The 18,793-nt window shown below is 36.0% G+C and overlaps 1 protein-coding gene across 1 annotated transcript in view; it reads left to right on the top strand.

The window, feature by feature from the left end:
• DPP10 (dipeptidyl peptidase like 10) overlaps positions 1-4,407 on the top strand; it is a 696,759-nt gene extending 692,352 nt beyond the window's left edge. Inside the window, exon 26 of the mRNA XM_077151923.1 lies at positions 2,458-4,407. Within this exon, the coding sequence (XP_077008038.1) occupies positions 2,458-2,592 (135 nt within the window). The 3' untranslated portion in view covers positions 2,593-4,407. The remainder of the gene's footprint in view (positions 1-2,457) is intronic.
• Positions 4,408-18,793: the final 14,386 nt, after the last annotated feature.

Below are 18,793 nucleotides of genomic sequence, written 5' to 3'. Positions count from 1 at the left end.
ACATTTTTTATTGTGAAATATAACATATGTACAGAAAAGCAATAAATTTCAAAGTACATTTTAACAAAGTAATTATAGAACAGATTTCAAAGTTTGGTATGGGTTACAATTCCATAATTTCAGAGCTTTCCTTCTTGCTGCTCCAAGACTCTGGAGACTAACAAGAAGCATTACTATAATGATTCGGCAGTCATACTCATTTGTTAAATCCTAACATCTCTGTTATAACTCCTCTTCTCCTTTGATCCTTCTCCCGATCTTTAGAGATATTTGGATTATGCCTATTCTAACTTTTCTTATGTTGTAAAGGGGTATTGACAGTATGGAATAGGAGGATGTCCTTGGAAAGAATGGCACCTCTGGGTTTCAGGACTTATCTGGCCTAGGAACCATCTGAAGGGTTTCGGATTCTGAAAATAAACTTAGTTTGTGAAATTTTTGTAAGAGCTCAGATAAAGCCCTGGGTATTCTTTAGGGTTAATAGGAATGATGTTGGTTGAAGATTGGCGAACCACAGCAAATAGCAATATCTAGCTGAAGTTTGCCTAAGATTAGCTTCCAGAATAGCCTCTCGGCTCAGTTTGAACTCTCTCAGCCACTGATCCCTTATTTTATTACATTTCTTTCCCCCCTTTTGGTCAGGAGGACACAGTTGATCCCATGGTGCCAGGGCCAGGCTCATCCCTGGGAGCAATATGACCTCATTTTATCTTACCTAATTTCATCTGTATTGACCCTATTTCCAAATAAGGTCACATTCTGAGATTGTGGGGTTTAAGACTTCAGTGTGTCCTTATGAAGGACATGATTCAATCTATAACAATCAGTTATCATACAGGGTGGGAAACGTGTTTGGGGGAAATATTACGAGGAAGAAAGGAGAGGTTGAAACCCCACTTATGTTTATGCATTCAACCATATTTAACAAATATTTATCATGAACTTCCTTTAGAGTGGCCAGTATGCCAAATGAGTCAATAACATATACTTATACTAGCAAGGATCTCTCAGTCTTGTGGCAAAATCATAGAAGGAAATCAAAATTAATTTTGATTCCTTGGTATTTGGGAGAACCAGAAATAATTCAGCTTATCTAAAACACAAAGCACTGAGGTTAGGATGATGAAAGATAAAGATATAGAGAGAAACAGATTTCAGGTCATGCCTTAAGCCACATTAAGAAGTAGTGGGCTTTATTCAGAGGGTGATGGGGCACCATTATTTTTTTTCCAGTGTAAAAAATTTGAATTTTATTTTTACTTTTGGCTTTGTGACATTGCTAAATTTACTAATGACCTCTAGTATTTTTGTACATTTAATAGTGGTTTCTATATACCCAACCATGTCATCTGTAGACAAAAGTACTTTTATTTCCCTTTCCAAGTTTTCTTTTTCTTTTGACTCTGACTTGTTATGCTATTATATCTAAATAATTACGTCTAAATAGTGGTCAATGCTTCAAAAAATATGAGGTATAGTGGTAAGAAGTACTTTTAGGGGTGCAAGTTTTAGTAAGGAAGAATTCAGCAGTATTTTACAATCACAAAATTAGCTTAAAGGTTTTCCTATATACATTTTCTGGACCCTAATTTTTCCAGAATTAATTTCCACATCTGGGCCATCATAATGGCATTGCCAATGGACCTTGTACATTACGGAATCCTTTGCCCCTTTAGTTATTCAGACAGTTCTTTCAGTGGGTTTCTGACCTGATAATCTCTAGTTGGAATTAGTGAGGGGCAATGTCAACTATTTGGACCGTACCCTGACTGATGAGATGTTGCATGTAAGACACTCCCACCTACTAATAAGTATTCTAATCATTGAGATAGAATATTATTTTCCCTAATATCAGAAACAAAGCAAACATATCTGTTCCTACCCTTTACATGAAACACTGATAAAAAAATGCCTACCACTGACCCATTAGAGGCAACCACAGAACCATATGCATTTACTCTTGAAGACTACCAAATCACATGCTTTACATATTCTCCTACCCTAAACCTATGGAATATCCATCACTGACCTCCATAACTCAACCCTCAAATACCCAATAGTTTGTCCAGCACAAACTGTCAAGCACTATTACTCACAGAGAAACAATAACTGAGGCAGTGATGAGGCATCATTTAAAAAGTTTTCACCAGAAATTCACTGGACCATATTTGTATTTTAGAAAAAAAATTACTAGTGTCATTTATATTGGAAAGGACATAAACAAGAAAGAGTTGACATTTTGTTGTTGTTGTTTAAGCCCAAATTTATATATAAAAACTTGTGTTGTCTCAAGTATAGATTCCGATATGCTTATAGCACACATAAATCCACATACAGAGAGCAGAATTGAATTAGGTAAGATATTTTCCAAGTTTCCACATCACTGGTGTTAAATGAATGCTGAGAGAGAACAGCTGCTTTGGTAACCTGAAGTCTCCTTTCCCTTCAACATCTTAGGTTTACCCAGATGAAGGTCATAACGTATCTGAGAAAAGCAAGTTTCACCTCTACAGCACAATCCTCAGATTCTTCAGTGATTGCTTAAAGGAAGAAATAGCCGAGTTGCCACAGGAACCAGAAGAAGATGAATAATGGACCCTATTTATACAGGACTGAAGGGGATATTGAGGCTCAATGAAACCTAACCAAGAGACTTTAATATTGCAGAGGCTTCAGAATTTCAAGGGCAGCTTAAGGAGATGACACTGAAACAGCACACTCAGAAACAATGAACTAGAATTTGAATACAGAAGTCCAAGTCAGTGTTGCCAGGGCGTGCAGAACCTGTTTCTTTGTAGAATGGAGGGCAAAGCTTTGGTTTTCTGGGAGAAATTAGTTTTGCATTAAAGTAGGAGTAGTGCATGTTTTCTTCTGTTATCCCCATTTGTTCTGTAACTAGTTGCTCACATTTTAATTTCAGTGGCCACCATCATCATCACAAGTTATCATCAGTACTACAGTTTCTGATCTTGATGGCTGAGCTGCAATCTAACACTTTACTGTACCATTACAATAAGTGCAATTCCTTCATTGTCTATTATTATGCATAAGAAAATATTCAGTTAATAAAAAACAGAGTATTTTATGTAATTTCTGTTTTTAAAAAAGGCATTATTAAATGGGTCAAAGACATGTAGAAATATGGATTTCAGCACCTTCCAAAGTTCAGCCATTTAATGGTAGATATAATATCTTTAAGTCAACACACGAGTGTATGTTTCACAATATATATACACGTGTGAGCATATGCAGTCTATAAACCTATCTTTACATGTTATTCCTGCTACAAAGGATAAACCTTTGATGAGTTAGAGAGATGCTCTATTACAGGCTATAATGGATGCTTTGTTTAATGAGCCAAATATGAGAGACATTTTTTTCCAATTCAAATTCTAGCTATTGCTTTCCTATAAATGTTTGGGTTGTGTTTGGTATTGTTTTTAGTGTTTAATAGTTTTCTAGTTGCAGTTTAATTTTTTGGATATGATACCTTGTCACCTGTAAATTAGATACTTAAATATTAAATTATAGTTTCTGATAAAGAAATTTTGTTAACAATGCAATGCCACTGAGTGCTATTTTGCTCTTTTGGTGGAGAAGGCTTTTTTTTTTTTTTTTAAGTACTTGGTCCTTTTACTTCTATCTCTCAGTGCAGAATCAATTCTCATTTTCCTTGTAAATACAGAGCTGGATTATTTCATTTGCCAGTTCCTATTTAGTATTCTATGCCTATCCAATACATCTGTTACTGTTTAATTTAAATTCTCTGATGAGAATAAGAAATGAAACATTTTTATTCATTGACCAAAAAGTTCACAAACAGAGGTGGTTGCTATTTAATTTGAGTTGAAGGCACAAAATACATCAATTCCTGTGACTTGCAATAGTAAGCAACTGAGAGTGTAAAATAAATCTGACTATATGAAGTCAACTTAAGGCATGAGAATATTAACTTTGGTGGCTTAAGTCAAAGAATGTCTTTCAGTCTCTTAAGGGACATTCCAGGAGATATATAATGGTCTGTAACCAGGCATAGAAGTTTAGACAAACCGAGAGCATATGCAGTATCCTTTGTGGTCTTAGAGAAGGCGTTATTACATCATGAATTATCATGATGGCAGAATAGCAGAAGGAAACATTCAAATGTCAAGATTTGCTCAGTCATCCTCCTGTTTCATTGAAAAACCCGAGGTTATTTGGAAATGTATGAATCATTGATTGGGTAACCCACTTTTCTTCTGGATGCTTTGAAATTGTGTCTTCACTGCCCAGTTGAATTCAATTTAAAATGGGAAAGGTTCTCTGTTTCGAAAGACCCTTTGCAGGTCTTTTTCAAGAATAGTCAATGCATTTTTTTTTAAACAAAATAAGTTGTAATGACTAAAAGGAAAGTTTTGCCTATTTTATTAAGATGGAAATTTCTTTTTAGGCTAATTTCAAGTCCAACTGAAGCTTTTTAATCAATATTTTAAACTTCAGCCACTAGAGTTTTTTATGATGCAAATAATTACATTGTCTGAAAGATGTGGTTTTATTGAATGTCATTTTGAGTAACACTTAAACGTATTTACCTATTTCTGTTCATCATTTCTCTTGTTTTATTATTATTATTATCAATGCTTATCTATTTTTCAATTAATTTAATACACTTTCTAATGTGAATGGCATTTGTCTGGAACCCACTTTGACTTCAAAGACTACGTATCTCTCAAATGAAGACATACTGCTTAGTAGGAAGGAGAAAATTTGTCTTCCCTCTCCCGGTCCCCATGAGTATCTGAGCTTAACAATCGGGCCATTTTAAATAAGGCATGTTCACCAACACAGTCACCAATTATTAAAGGAATCATGTAACTGGATGTGCCCATTATCCAGATACCCCTTGTCATAATAATTCCAGTATTTCAGACATATTTATGTATTCCTAGAGTGTCCTAGGAATCCAGTAGCAAGCTTGCCGAGTGTTATTTTCCCCTTAAAGTTAGAAAAACTCAAGATACAAAAAATAAACTCTCTAATAAAACAGGTAAGCAATAGTAAGTGATCCCCAGAGATAAACACATAACCTTTTGAAACTATCCTTGAAAGGGAGAAGTGTTTCTTTCACTTTAATTACTTCCATTAGGAAGGCTCTCATCCAACACTTAGAGGCTAAGAAGACAGTATTGACCCCTTTGTGTTTTCTGACAGAGCTGGGAGGAGGGGAACGCTTCACAGCACACACCTCAGCTTGCTCTGAGGGGTCTTTCTGTTTGAATGTTTAAAATAGAAACCACCCCTGAGTGTCTCGCGGGTGCCAGTCTACAAAAAATGAGGAGACTTTTCCACATTGGTGGATTATTTAAGCCACCATCCTTTCACCTGGTGGATTTTGCAACCGTGATGTCTGAGACCCAATTTCTCCCAAGCCTTTAGGTTCATTGGGAACACGTGGCATCTATAAAGGACCATGTATCATATACCGCTTTTCTTTCTCTTCACTTCCTGTGAACACCTTCACATCCTGCTGCCTCCAGTACTGCATAAAGTATAACCTACCTCCCCAGCTGCACTGCCTGTCTTTCACTTGGTGCTCTGGGGAGTCTCTGACTGCCATATTGGCCACCTGCTGGAACCAACTGATTCACTAGCCACACAATACAAGCATGCATGGAGGTATTGCGCCCTTCCTGCCCCTCCCTGCCCCCCCGCCACATTGAACCCCAACCTATGGGAGATACCAGCCATTGGCAATATGTTCTCATTTTTCTCCCTGCTGATGTTCTCTGTGGTTCTTGAAGGTTCCAATGAGCCCTGGGTGCCCACAGCTGTGTACTCTTGCATTTTGCTCTTTCCCACTCACTCCTCTCAGTCTCCTACTCCTCTTCCCTAAGACCACTTCCCCAAATAAATTACACATGCCCCAGCTATTGTCTCAGGTTTTGCTTTCTAGGAAAACTCTACTTTCCACAAGACTTTACCATTGTGAATATTATAGGAAGAAGAAATAAAAAGGAGACTAAGGAAATGGCTTCTTTTCAGGTTTGAATAAGCTGTCTCTACCTAAAATATATGGGACTGTTGCTAAGTGTCAGACATATCTAAGTGTTCTACATGCAATATCAAATTGATTCTTCAAAACATTCCCTGATGAGGTAGCATTATTCCCCTTGTACAAATAAGGAAAGTGAGTCTCAGAGAAGTAACTTGCCCACGGTCACAATAACTAATAAGTAAATTAAAACCCAGCTCCATTCAGCATAGAAGCCCATGTTCTCAGGCACTCCACTCTATGAAAGAGAGGAAGTTTAACCTATGTTCATCCATCTGAGAAAGGATTCTCAATATTTAAACACATAGTTCTAGAAGTTTTTTAGAATGATTTGATACCAAAAATATTAAAAGGTAAATGATAGCCCAATTATCACAGTTTTTATAGCCATAGTTTGAAGTTACATGTTTGACTTCCCTCACTCTCTTTTGGAGACATGTAAGAGTTTAAGAGTTCCTCCTTTCCATGGAAACCCTTTCCCAAAACGCCATGAGTATATACCTGGAAAGTCAGTAGTACATACCCTTTCACTGACATTATAGCAGGACATTCCAAAATCATTCTAAGAGGCGTCCATTTATGAGGAACATTATTTTACCAGAGCATCCAGACTTGAAAACATGAAAACCTTACCTGATCTTCACACACTATAAAACATATGCCCATTGGATGATTTGGGACAAAATTCAAATATACAACCACAAATCCAGAAAGCACTTTGCAACATTTAGAGTCACAGCAAGCACCAACAAACCTACCCACACTGTAACTTAGGGAAATTGCTTTCCATCCTATTTTTCTACCATTTTAGGCACTAGGATTTGTCGCCATCTATCAGAGCTGCTAACGACAGGTTTATTCCATCTGGAAATGTCCCAACCATTGCTCAAGAAAGACTCTATGAATTTCAAAGTTTCTTCTCTCACCAGTGACAGGCAGACAGGTTTTAAAAGTGAAAGAAATCACATCAAAGTAAAATTTTCTTTATTTTTCTTAGACTTCCAATTAAGTTTTGAATTGTCTAATGCAAGGATCACAATGATACAAGGTTTTTGAATATGGAAGCTTGGCGGAACATCTCTATCAGGCCTGGCACCATTTTAGCTAAATTATCCTTGACATGAGGGGGGATTTAGATTGTGGAATCCCATATTGTCAGTGGTGTCATAGAAAAAGAACTCAAATTTTTTCAGCGTCTTCTATGGACCACAAATTGTGCTAGGCTTTTTTTTTTTCCTACATTTTTCAGTTAATCCTTAAAGCAACCATTTGAGATATATGGAAATGCTCAAAAATGAATAAATCAAGACTTAAAGAAGATAAAGAATTTTCATAGTATTGGTCAAACTTTATAAATGATAGACTCAGGATTTGAACTCGGACTTTGGTGATCTCAAAGCCCTCACATGCAATGATCATTTTAGAATGATCATTTTAGAGTGGTGAATTCCTAAGGTTTAACTTCATGTTCTTAAGTTGTATTCAATTTTCTAGTCTGAATCTACTCAGTGATGTCACTTAAGATGCTTCTGGCTACAGGTAACTGAACACAAACTCAATATTGGCCTGAATATCTGTGACACTATATGTGGGCATCTTGGACATCAGCTGGGAGTCTGTCAGAAGTGCTGTCTCTCAGACTCCACCCTGACCTACCTGAATCACAGACTGAATTTTAAGTGATGTGTATTTTACGGTTTGAAAAACATGGGCTTAAATGATAAGAATATTTATTAACTGACATTCAGAGTTGGTGGTTCTAGGTTCCATTTAACAGAGCAATGATGGAACCAATTCCCATCCTCCTCCACCATTTCTACTTTTCCAGCCTCAATCTGTTGACTGTCCCTTTTGATGGTATTAGGAAAACTGCAACCTGCCTAGGATACTTGTCCTTTCACAGCCATGCCCAAAGATTGATGGGAAAGGTGTGACAACCCCCTTACTATTAGTTTGTCAGGGAATACAGATAAATTCCTCTAGGAGTTTTGAGCACAATTCCCCTTTGTGCTTTGGTCACAAGCCCCTCTTCTAGATATAAGGAAGGCTAGAAAGTTATGGTTCTGAAATATGCAACCTCTTTAGCCAGAACACAAGTAAGAAAGGTACAAAAGTAGGTACAAGATGGGAGCCCAATGTATGGGTAAACTCTACCCATGATAATAGGAGCCTTCCTGCTGTCTTAGCTAAAGGCATCTCTCAAGGCATTAGACCAGAGGACTGACTGTTTGACACAGATTTGAAGATGTCTTATTTTCCTCCAAGATGATTCCCAACACCTGTCTCACCCTCTGTTCCTGAGAACTAGTAAATTCTTCCCTAGTCAACATTTTCTATTTTCACCTCTGCTCTTCACTGTTGACATATTTTCCAGAGCAGGCAGGCAGTTTTAAAATTTGATTGCTGCACTAGGGATCCCATTTTGCAGGCTTTATTTGCTGTAACACGATTTATGATGCCTTGATTATCTCCGTATGGCCTGAATTGCTAGACCCACCATTAATTCTACTGATTGATGGTTATTGCAAGGCTTCTACTGATGAGAAAAGAAAAGGCCTGACCAAGGAGCACAGGTAACACAGCTGCTCCATTCATATGCACTTGTAATAGGCATAATTCTCATTATGCTCCAACTTTTGATCCCTGAGGACATCATGTGTGACTTTCAAAGATCTGTATGGTCTTATTGGATTTTCAGTCCTTGGGGAGGACAAATTATCCAGATAAATGGAAACTGGAAATGTTCAGCTTTAAGGTTGGCATCAAATCATGTAATAAATCAAATCTATTTTGGGCCTACTATGTTCTGGGTGCTTTGCCATTATGACACAGCATTATGATCCTTTCTGACACCATCTAATTAATATGTCTAATGTCTGAATGGACATTTTAGTTGAAGGATTATAGCCAAGTGAGTCATCAGTACTAAAAATTAAAGTGCACTTAATAGTATTTGACTCTCAGTGTGGCATTTGCAATGCTCTCCTGCTTGCATATCTCATTCCCTTGGAAGTCCTCCTTTTGAAAAAGTACCTCATAATGAAAGTACTTACTTTATGCAAGTTAAAAGGGGCTGCAAAGCCAACTTTCATACTAATGAGAAGTTAGTTTGTATGTAGCTTCCTATTCCATGCTCAATTTTAGGGAAAATTTTGGGAAAGTCCTACCATTTTTTAACAAATTTTTCTCAGTTCAAATCTCCTGTTGCAGAGGAACACTGATAAAGATGTTTTTGCCCAGTTTTATTTTTTTTTCCTTTTTCATTATTTTGTGGCATGTTTAATTTATTTTAACTGAATTTTTTTATGGGTTGAAGGAAAGAATTCATGTTTTATAGAAAGTTAGATATTTCCAGGATTTTTTTTTTTAAGAAGAAAAGTACAAAGAAAAATCAAATGACTCACTGGCCCTAGCTCAGCCCCTGGATTTGGATATCAGTTGTATCTCTATCCAGCTTGGATGCAGAACCAATTGTGTGTTTACTTTCCTTCTTTCAATATACTTTCCTCAGTCCCCAGAAACCAGGAAACCATGTAACTTGCTTACTCTTCTATTGCCCTCAGGGTGATACACATTAGAAAAGGGAGTTAAAAGTTCTTACGTGTGAATATACATTTCGTTGACTTCACCTGGACTCTGTACAGCATTAGAAAATGTTCTTTAATATCCTTATTCACTTTTTAAAAACTTTTTTATTATATAATATAACATATATACAAAAAAAAAAGAGGAAAAAGCAAGTTTTCAAAGCACTCTTCAACAAGTAGTTACAGAATACATCCCAGAGTTTGTCCTGGGCTACCATAACATCATCTCAGATTTTTCCTTCTAGCTGCTCCAGAACACAAGAGGCTAGAAGGAATAAATACTGTTCAATCATCACAATCGACTTTTTGTGAAAAATAACATGTATACAGAAAAGCAATAAGTTTCAAAGCATAGCCAAATTAGTCGTAGAACAGATTTCAGAGCTTGGTATGGGTTGTAATTCTACACTTTTTGGTTTTTACTTCTAGCTGCTCTAAGATATTGGAAATTAAAAGAAATATCAATTTAATGATTCAGCAATCATATTCATTTATTAAACCCTACCTTCTCTGTATAACTCTCCCATCAATTCTGATCTTTCTATCCCACCCTTTAGGGGTATTTGGGCCATGGCCATTCTAACTTTTTCATGTTGGAAGGGGCTGCCAATAACACAGGGTATGGAGATGGAAGTAGCTGATGTTCTGGAGAAGCTGGGTCCTCTAGGTTTCAGGACTTCTCTGGTCCAGGAATGCATCTGGAGGTTGTAGGTTTCTGGAAAGTTACCTTACTGCATGGAACCTTTGTAGAATCTTATATATTGCCCTAGGTGTTCTTTAGGATTGGCTGGAATGGTTTTGTTGGAGTTTGGCAAATTATGATAGGTAGCAATGTCTAACTGAAGCTTGCATAAGAGTGACCTCCAGAGTAGCTTCTCGACTCTATATGAATTCTCTCAGCCACTGATACTTTATTAATTATACTTCTTTTCCCCCCTTTTGGTCAGGATGGAATTGTTGATCCCATAGTGCCAGGCCCAGACTCATCCCTGGGATTCATCTCCCATGTCACCAGGGAGACTTTCACCCCAGGATATCATGTCCCAAATAGTGGAGAGGGCAAAGATTTCACTTGCGGAGTTGGGTTTAGAGAGAGTGAGGCCACATCTGAGCAACAAAAGAGGTCCTCCAGAAGTAACTCTAAGGCATACCTATAGGTAAGCTAAGGTTTTCTGTTACATACACTTCACAAGAGCAAGTCCCAAGATTGAGGGCATGGCCTATTGATTTGGGTTTCCCTAATGTTTGACGCAGTATCAGGGGATTCCCTAAAGGTAAAGCTTAATGGTTCCATATTTTTTCTCACATCCCTTAAGGGACTTTACCAATACTTTTTGATTATCTCCTTACTATATTCCAGAATATATCCAGGCATTGTGTTAATGTACACAGGATTAAAGGCCCTTATCCTTATTCTGGGTTTTGATTGCTCAAATGAGCTATCCAGACAGATTGGATTACATTATGTGCTACAGAAAATTTGGGTTCTGAACAAAATAAACCTTTACTTATTCACTTTTTGATCAAATTCTAATGTGTCTCTCCCAATATGTCCAATGCTCCACAACCTCAAATTCTCACCTCATTATTCTATACCACTGAGTATAACGCCTCATTCACGTGTACTTTTATGTGAGTAATTTATATTATACTCTTCCCTGTTTGTAATTTATTAGGCAAATAATTATATTCTTAATAATAATAATAATAATAATAATAATAAATAATAATAAATTGCTTTCTATGCACCAGGTCTTAGACTAAGCTCATCAATAGACTAATTTGACTTATCAAACAGCCACAAGAGTTATGTACAATCAATATTCCAATTTTCAAATGTGAAAATCAAAGCTTAGCAAAGTTAAATGAGTTACTAAAAGTCACTAGTTGCTGTGATGGGCAATATCGTAAATTTCAGTATATTGGGCAGATAAGGCTTAATTTCTCAACTTATATGGATTCACATATGGGCATGTGAGAGCTTTATGGTTATGCCACCTGGAGCACATGGTCTTCACCAAGTAACCTTGGAGTGATAGAAAGGTAGAAGAGCCCACCACCACGCCAACTCTCCATTATCACGGCTGTAAAGTGACATCCATTGCATGCCTGCTTATAGTCTTATTATTTGGGACAAATCTCAAGGTCCACATCTAGCCAGAAAAGGGGTTGGAAAAATTTAGTGGAAAAAAATAACAGAGAATTTAGTGAGCACTGCTATTTGTGTTAGAGTCTACCATTCTGGACATTAAATATTTTATTTTCTCCTTTGTTTCACCTACACACCTCAAAAGAATCAACCCCATCCTTTCCAGTTCAAATCACAGGTTCTCTGAGTTTTATACAGTAGCCTTCACATTCAGTTCATAGGAGACTACTTTTGGTCTGAAGACATTTGACTTTAAAAAACTGTTCTATCCTCCAGACTCCTAAAATACAAGGGTTGAACAGAGATGGGATAACCAAAATAAATAGTCTCATTTGGAAAGGGAAAGGATGGATAAGTCTGCTTTGGGGGTTAGCGTGGGGGTGTCACACAACTTTCTTAGCCCAGAGAGAGTTGCAGGCTCAAGTTCTTCTAAAATGTTAAATAAGCAAATGATCTTTAACATAGGTTCATTTTTAAAAAGATATGGAAAAGTTAGCTGGTTTCTTATTCATTTACTTGGAGAAAGGTCTAAAACCTGTGACTAAACCCAAACACTTTTTAAAGTCTAGTTTGATACTCTGTTCTTTTTAGGAGGGTAGGGAATGGAATTTTTTCCTTTGTCACTCAATATATTGGCTGCTAATTAAAGGCTGCCTCAGTAGAAGGGAAGTCTACACCTTTAAACTGATTTTTACCTTGATCTCCTATTCAAGGTAAAGTTTTACTAGATGTTTGTGGTTCTGAGCTTTATTTGATCCCATTGCTTTCTATTTATGACCATTAAACTCAATGGTCTAACTCTGAAAAGACTCAGATATCTAGACTTTCTATGATTTTATTTTTAAATTCATTGTAATGAGTAATAATACACATACCACATTCACCATTTTAAAGTGTACAATTCATTGATTTTTGGTACATTCACAAAGTTGTAAAAAAATTACCTCTAATTGGATAATATTTTCACCGTCACAAAGGGAAACTATAACCATTAGCAATAACCTTCCATTCTTCTTTTGTCCCAGCCCATGACACAACCACTAATCTATTTTCCTTTTCTTAGAAGTTGCCTATTCTGGACATTTAATATCAATAGAATCATACAAAATGTGATCTTTCATGATTGACTTGTTCAGTGATTAAAAAATAAAAAGGATAGTTTCAGAAGTTTTAAAATCTATCTCATAAGAATCCAGAAGAAAAGGAAAGAGAGAATGAATAAGAAGGAAATAGCAAAAGACATAATTGAGGAAAGTTGTCCAACTCTAAAGAAAAACTCGAGTCTTGAAATTTAAAAAGGACAGCAGAATACAAAATAAGATGGATCAAAATAAACTCACTTGTAGACTCATTTTTATATAATTTTGAGGTCCAAGATAGAAAGAAAGTCATAAAGTTTTCCACAGGAGAAAAAGAAATAACTTACAAAGAACAAGAGTCAGATTAGTAGCAGACTTCTCACTAGACACACTAAATGTTGGAGGTAAATGAGGACAATATTAAGAAGCTCCACAGGAAAAATGCTTTAGACCTGGATTCATATCCTCAGCCAAACTAGAATTCAATTTTAGGAGCAAGACAAAGACATTTTTTGATATCAAAGAATATGGAAAACGTTTTACCTTCATATCCTCTCTGAAAGAATTAGTAGTTCAGAGTAATTATGAACACACACAAAACACACACATGAGAGATCTTACCTCATTCTAACCAATATATACAATAAAAATTAAAAATCTATACTCATATGTAGCAATGAACTAGATATTATATGTCTGCAGCTAGAGTTCTCAAATGACTTCATAAGCAACGGTTTCCATATGTTTCACATTTTTTAACACTGACCATTCATAATAAAGATTCTATTAAAAAAGGTGAGAACACAGATAGTGTTAAAATAAAATGATACACATATACAATACTGTGAAAGACATACCAAACTAAAGGACAAGAAAGCTTGAAAATAAAGAGAAAGAAAAACAACCTATCAGACAATGGTGATAAAAGAAAAAAAACTATGTGTAGCAATATCAATATTGTACTTAATATAAATCTATGCACAACACTGATATCATGCAGGATATGGGTATTAAATAAAAGATAATACTCAAAAATAGACATCTGGTTAAGAAACTTACAGATGCCGTAATGCTGCCAAAGGAAACATCTGCTTTAAATATTGAAACTCATTCCAGAAAGGATGATACAGAGATTGAGGGAGGCTCCTTATCATATCATTGTGCCCAACAGATGGTGCTTACATAGGAGTTCACCCCATGATATCCCCAAAATACAAGACTTCAAGAGCTCAAAGAGGTCATTATAGAATGTAATATTGTCCACCAAATCGAAGTAAACTACCAGAAATGTTTGCGGTATCAATTCCAGGAGGAGAATCTCTCGAATTCCTCAGATGGCCACCTGGTAGTGCTACAGGATCCCAAACAGAACCTTACACAAAAATCACCTACCCAACAAAAGCAAACTGGCCACCATTCTCAACCCAAACTGGTAGATGACTTGGGAGAAAAATCACTAAGAAAATCTCCAGTGCATGCCTTTCTTGCCAAGAATTTAATCTTGCTAGAACTGTAAAGTGGGGCATGGCTGAGGGCAAAACCCCCAGGGCTTACTTGAGCACATCAAAAGCATTTTGTAAAATTAACTCCTGCAACAAGATATTATTGTGTTCTAGTTATTGGATGCTTTTACAAGCCATTCCTTATTTTAAAACTATGGCACCTACAGAGCAAAATGGCTATTTAATTTTGTGTTTCTTACTTGGGGATATTAATCTATTTCTCTTGTCATAAGAGTATTCATTTCCCTGAGACTGTCATTAAATAGTTCTGCAAGGCATTGCCATTTACTCCAAGACAACACTGTCCTAACAACACCAATATTCAGGTAAAGTTTAAAGGATCAATGACATTCTCAAAGTTGGCCGAAGTTTCAGAAACACTAGATCTTCTCTGACCCAAGTTTCTGCCCTTGTCTTTGAAGGCAGTGATTTCAATTTCTCTGGGAGTTCATTGATTCTCTTCTTCTGAGCTGGTAATAGGCTCATGTTGCAACTAGGGATATTATCCTTCATCCTATACACTGTAAGCATGGCCAAACATTGCAAAGCATTCTGGATTTTGAAATACCCTCCACCTTATCGTCAACAGGTATAAACATCCTTTCCCCAAAATCCACCCAAGCAAAAGTCACAAGAACTAATTTCTGGACACTTGGTTTTTAGGAAATCTTAACTAAAGGAGATAATCACCAGGTGCTCCAAGGTAGATCCAAGTAGACCCCAGGGCATCTGATCTAGGCTTGAGCTTAGTAACTCAGATCATGGCATTAAAAATTCAAAGAAGTCTAGTTATCATTTTGATCTTAGTACTGTGTGATGCAGTTGTCAGGCATGCATTCTCCAGAGTCTTGCAGTCATTGTCACATCAGATTATCTAAGAAGTTATCATTCAGCAAAAAGAGAACAGCAAGGTTATACCCTGTTCCAGCACTATAGTTTCTGAGATGACAAGTTCATGTAAAGTTCACAGCAATGGTGTACATCTGAGTTAGGTGGATTTTGTACTGAACAACCAATCTCATTTGTTATGAAAGACTGAGAATTAGAACCACAACCCCATCAGTCCTGGAGGTATAACAACAGGATGTTTCATGACTCATAAAACATTTGCTTCTTTAACCAGAACTTCTCCTCTTATAATGATTCCTGATTTAGGAATCCTACAAATCCAGAATCATACTCCAGTTTTATAATTCTGGCCTAAGAAATTTTGACTTAATCCATAAGCAAGACAAACAAGAAAACAAAAATACACTCAGTTCCTCTGAAACACACACACACACATACCTTTTCAGATATGTTTGTATAGTGTTCTTTAGGGTTGTAGTAACTGAAACTCAGTTTGTTTACATCATAAGAATTCTCTTTATTTTAGGTGGGAATTTCTAGTTTCGAAAAACTTGCCATGGGTGTAGCCATCAATTCTATTTTCTTTATTTCTAATGCATTAAAATCTTATTTAAATTCATTAATATTTGTTTTTATTAGCTGTCTGTGTTGTTAATTTCAAATATTTTAGTTCAATGATTAATCTGTTTATAAGTTGTGTTTAGATAACATGGCTTATATTAACGCTAATTTTAAATTTACTGGTATGCATTATGGAAAATATACAATCTATTCTGTGAACATTTGAAGGGTGCTTGAAAAGAAATTGTATTTTCTTTTGAAAAGAACTATTTATGTCTATCCATCACCCATTTATATCCGTTTGTTATCTAAAGTAGGTGCAGCTAAATATACATAACAATCTTGAATTTTAACAATTTCTTTTACTAATTCTCAGATTTTCCATAAAGGTTCATAAAATTATGAACACCATTGGAAAGAAATCTCTTTGATCAGGTTAGTTTTAAATTGAATTTAATATTACTCCAGCTCTGCTTTCTTTTGTTGCTTTTAATTGAAATATCTTTGTACAGATGCTTAATTTCAATGTTATTGATGATCAGTCAATTTCACTATCAGCTTTATTTAATTCTCCAGCTAATAATGTTTATTTATGACAAATACGGCAGATATGTAGGCTGTTGTTCTAGTTTTTAAGCTGCTGGAATGCGATATACCATAAACCAAGCGGCTTTTTAAAAGGAGGAATTTATTAAGTTGCAAGTTTACAGTTCTAAGGCTATGAAAATGTCCAATGAAGACACCGACAAGAGGATACATTCTCTCAACTGGAAAGGCACATGGCAAACATGGTGACATCTGCTAGCCTTCTCTCCCAGCTTCTTGTTTCATGAAGCTTCCCTGGTGGGGGCATTTTCATTCTTCACCTCCAAAGGGCTGTGCGGGCTCTGTTGGTTCTGGTTGCTCTAAAACTTTTTTTGAAACAGTTCCCTCTTAAAGGGTTCCAGTAAGCAATCCCACCTTGAATGGGTGGAGACACATCTCCATGGAAATCATTAGACATGTCCCACCCAGCAATATTGAATGAGGATTTAAGGACACAGCTTTTCTGGGGTACATCACTTCAAACCAGCACAATTGGCAAACTAACCAGCATCCAATCTTTTCCTTGCTAAAATATCCTAGATAGTGCCAGGTCTCAGGAAGCAAAATGCCCATTACCAAGGTATGCAGTAGATACCTGGGTACCTAAATCATTTATGGCAATCCCATTCTCCTTTGCCAGCAAGTTTTATTGATTGTCACGTGGTTCCATTTTCCAGATGAAGAGAAAAGGGGAATTTGCTTGCTTACTTGTAGAAAAAAATTTCCTCCCTTATTCAAATAAAAAATCAGCAAAGAGGGGCCCCATCCCACAGCTAAACCCAGCTTACTTCTTGCCTCTTTTCCTTACCTTCGTCATTCTTATAGCAGCTACAACCATCTTGTTGCCATATAAGCAAATACAAAAGTAAATATTTATCATGGGACTTATCATGTTGGTATTTTGCATTCCTTGGAAATTTATTGTTGGTATTTTGCATTCCTTGGAAATTTATTGTAAAGACATGCTTTTGGTTTCAGTTTTCTCATTTCTGTAAAATGGGATAATAATAGTAATGACCTTACAGACCTATTGTGAGAATTAATAAAATAATATAGGGAAAACACCTAAAAAAATGTTTATTACAAAGAAAGTGCTCAATATAACAATATTTTTGTTGTTAAGCTGTTTTTATCAGGCTTTCAGTTTTGTTTTGTTTTGCAGTTGGATGCATGCTAACCATTATAACCACTGTATCCACTCCACACGTTAACAAGGCTACCAACTGGAAACCATAAATAGAGAGCAGTATCATGACATATAATGTAATGATAGATTATGTTTCTACAGTATTTTCCTTCACTTACATTCCAGGCAATTACCTTGTTTCATAAGATATTTATCCTTATCCTTTATATATTCAGAAAGATTGAGAGACTAAGCATTGCCTCCTTCCTCTAAAACAAAGTCAAGTAAAGTAGAGTTCAAAGGAGAGTAAACCATTGTCCAGTCATTCTTTTCTAATGCCATGCTGAAGTTCCTGATGCTATTGCCCAGATTTTAATCCCCATTAAAGAAGAAGTGTTCATTTCATTTTTTTCATCCAATTTGATTTATATTTTATCATTAAAAGATAGAGTTGAGAGATGATTCTGGAAGCTCTTGATAGGGTTTATAGCATTTAAACAAGCTTCAGGTAGATATTGCTGATTATCAGGGTTTGCAAGACCCCAACCAAAACCATTCATTTCAACCCTAAAAAACACCTGGGGCTCTACTGAGATTCTACAAAAGTTTCACATAATAAGATTACTTTCTAGAAACCTACAAACTCCAGAAGGTTCCTGGACAGATAAGCCATGAAATCCAGAGGGACCAGTCATTCCAAGAACATCAACTATTTCCATCCTCCAATGCCATGTTGTTGTCACCCGTTTTTGACATGAAAAAGTTAGAATGGCAGAGCACAAATAGCCTAAAGACTGGGAGAAGGATCAAAGAATAAGGTGGAGTTATAATAGAGAATATAGGATTTAACAAATGAGTATGACTGCTGAACCATTATATTGATATTTATTTTAATCTTCAGTGTCTTGGAAAAGCTAGAAGGTAAAACCTAAAATTGTGGAATTGTAATCCATACCAAACGACAAAATCTGTTCTATAACTACTTACAAATGTAATTTGAAATTCTTTGCTTTTTTGTATGTATCTTATACTTCACAATAAAAAATAGCATCTAAGTATAAGGAAATTAAAAATATTCTCTGTGCCCCATGCAGATTTGTTGCAAAATTTGAAACCTATATACAGAACCAGCACTATTCTCTCCTTTTTATTGGGATGCATGGGTTTGTCTGATTCTTGCATAGGCAATACTTTGGAGTCAGAAACATCCATTTTCTTTTCTGAAAAACTTTTAAAAAATCAACCCATTTCTTTCCTACCACCTACCTGGGCTCAAAAGGATTTTTACCTAATTTTAAAAGGAATCAAAGCATTAATTTTTAAA

This window comes from Tamandua tetradactyla, chromosome 3 (assembly GCF_023851605.1).
Source record: "Tamandua tetradactyla isolate mTamTet1 chromosome 3, mTamTet1.pri, whole genome shotgun sequence".
NCBI classification, from domain to species: Eukaryota; Metazoa; Chordata; class Mammalia; order Pilosa; family Myrmecophagidae; genus Tamandua; species Tamandua tetradactyla.
This window is presented reverse-complemented; position numbering and strand designations above follow the sequence as displayed.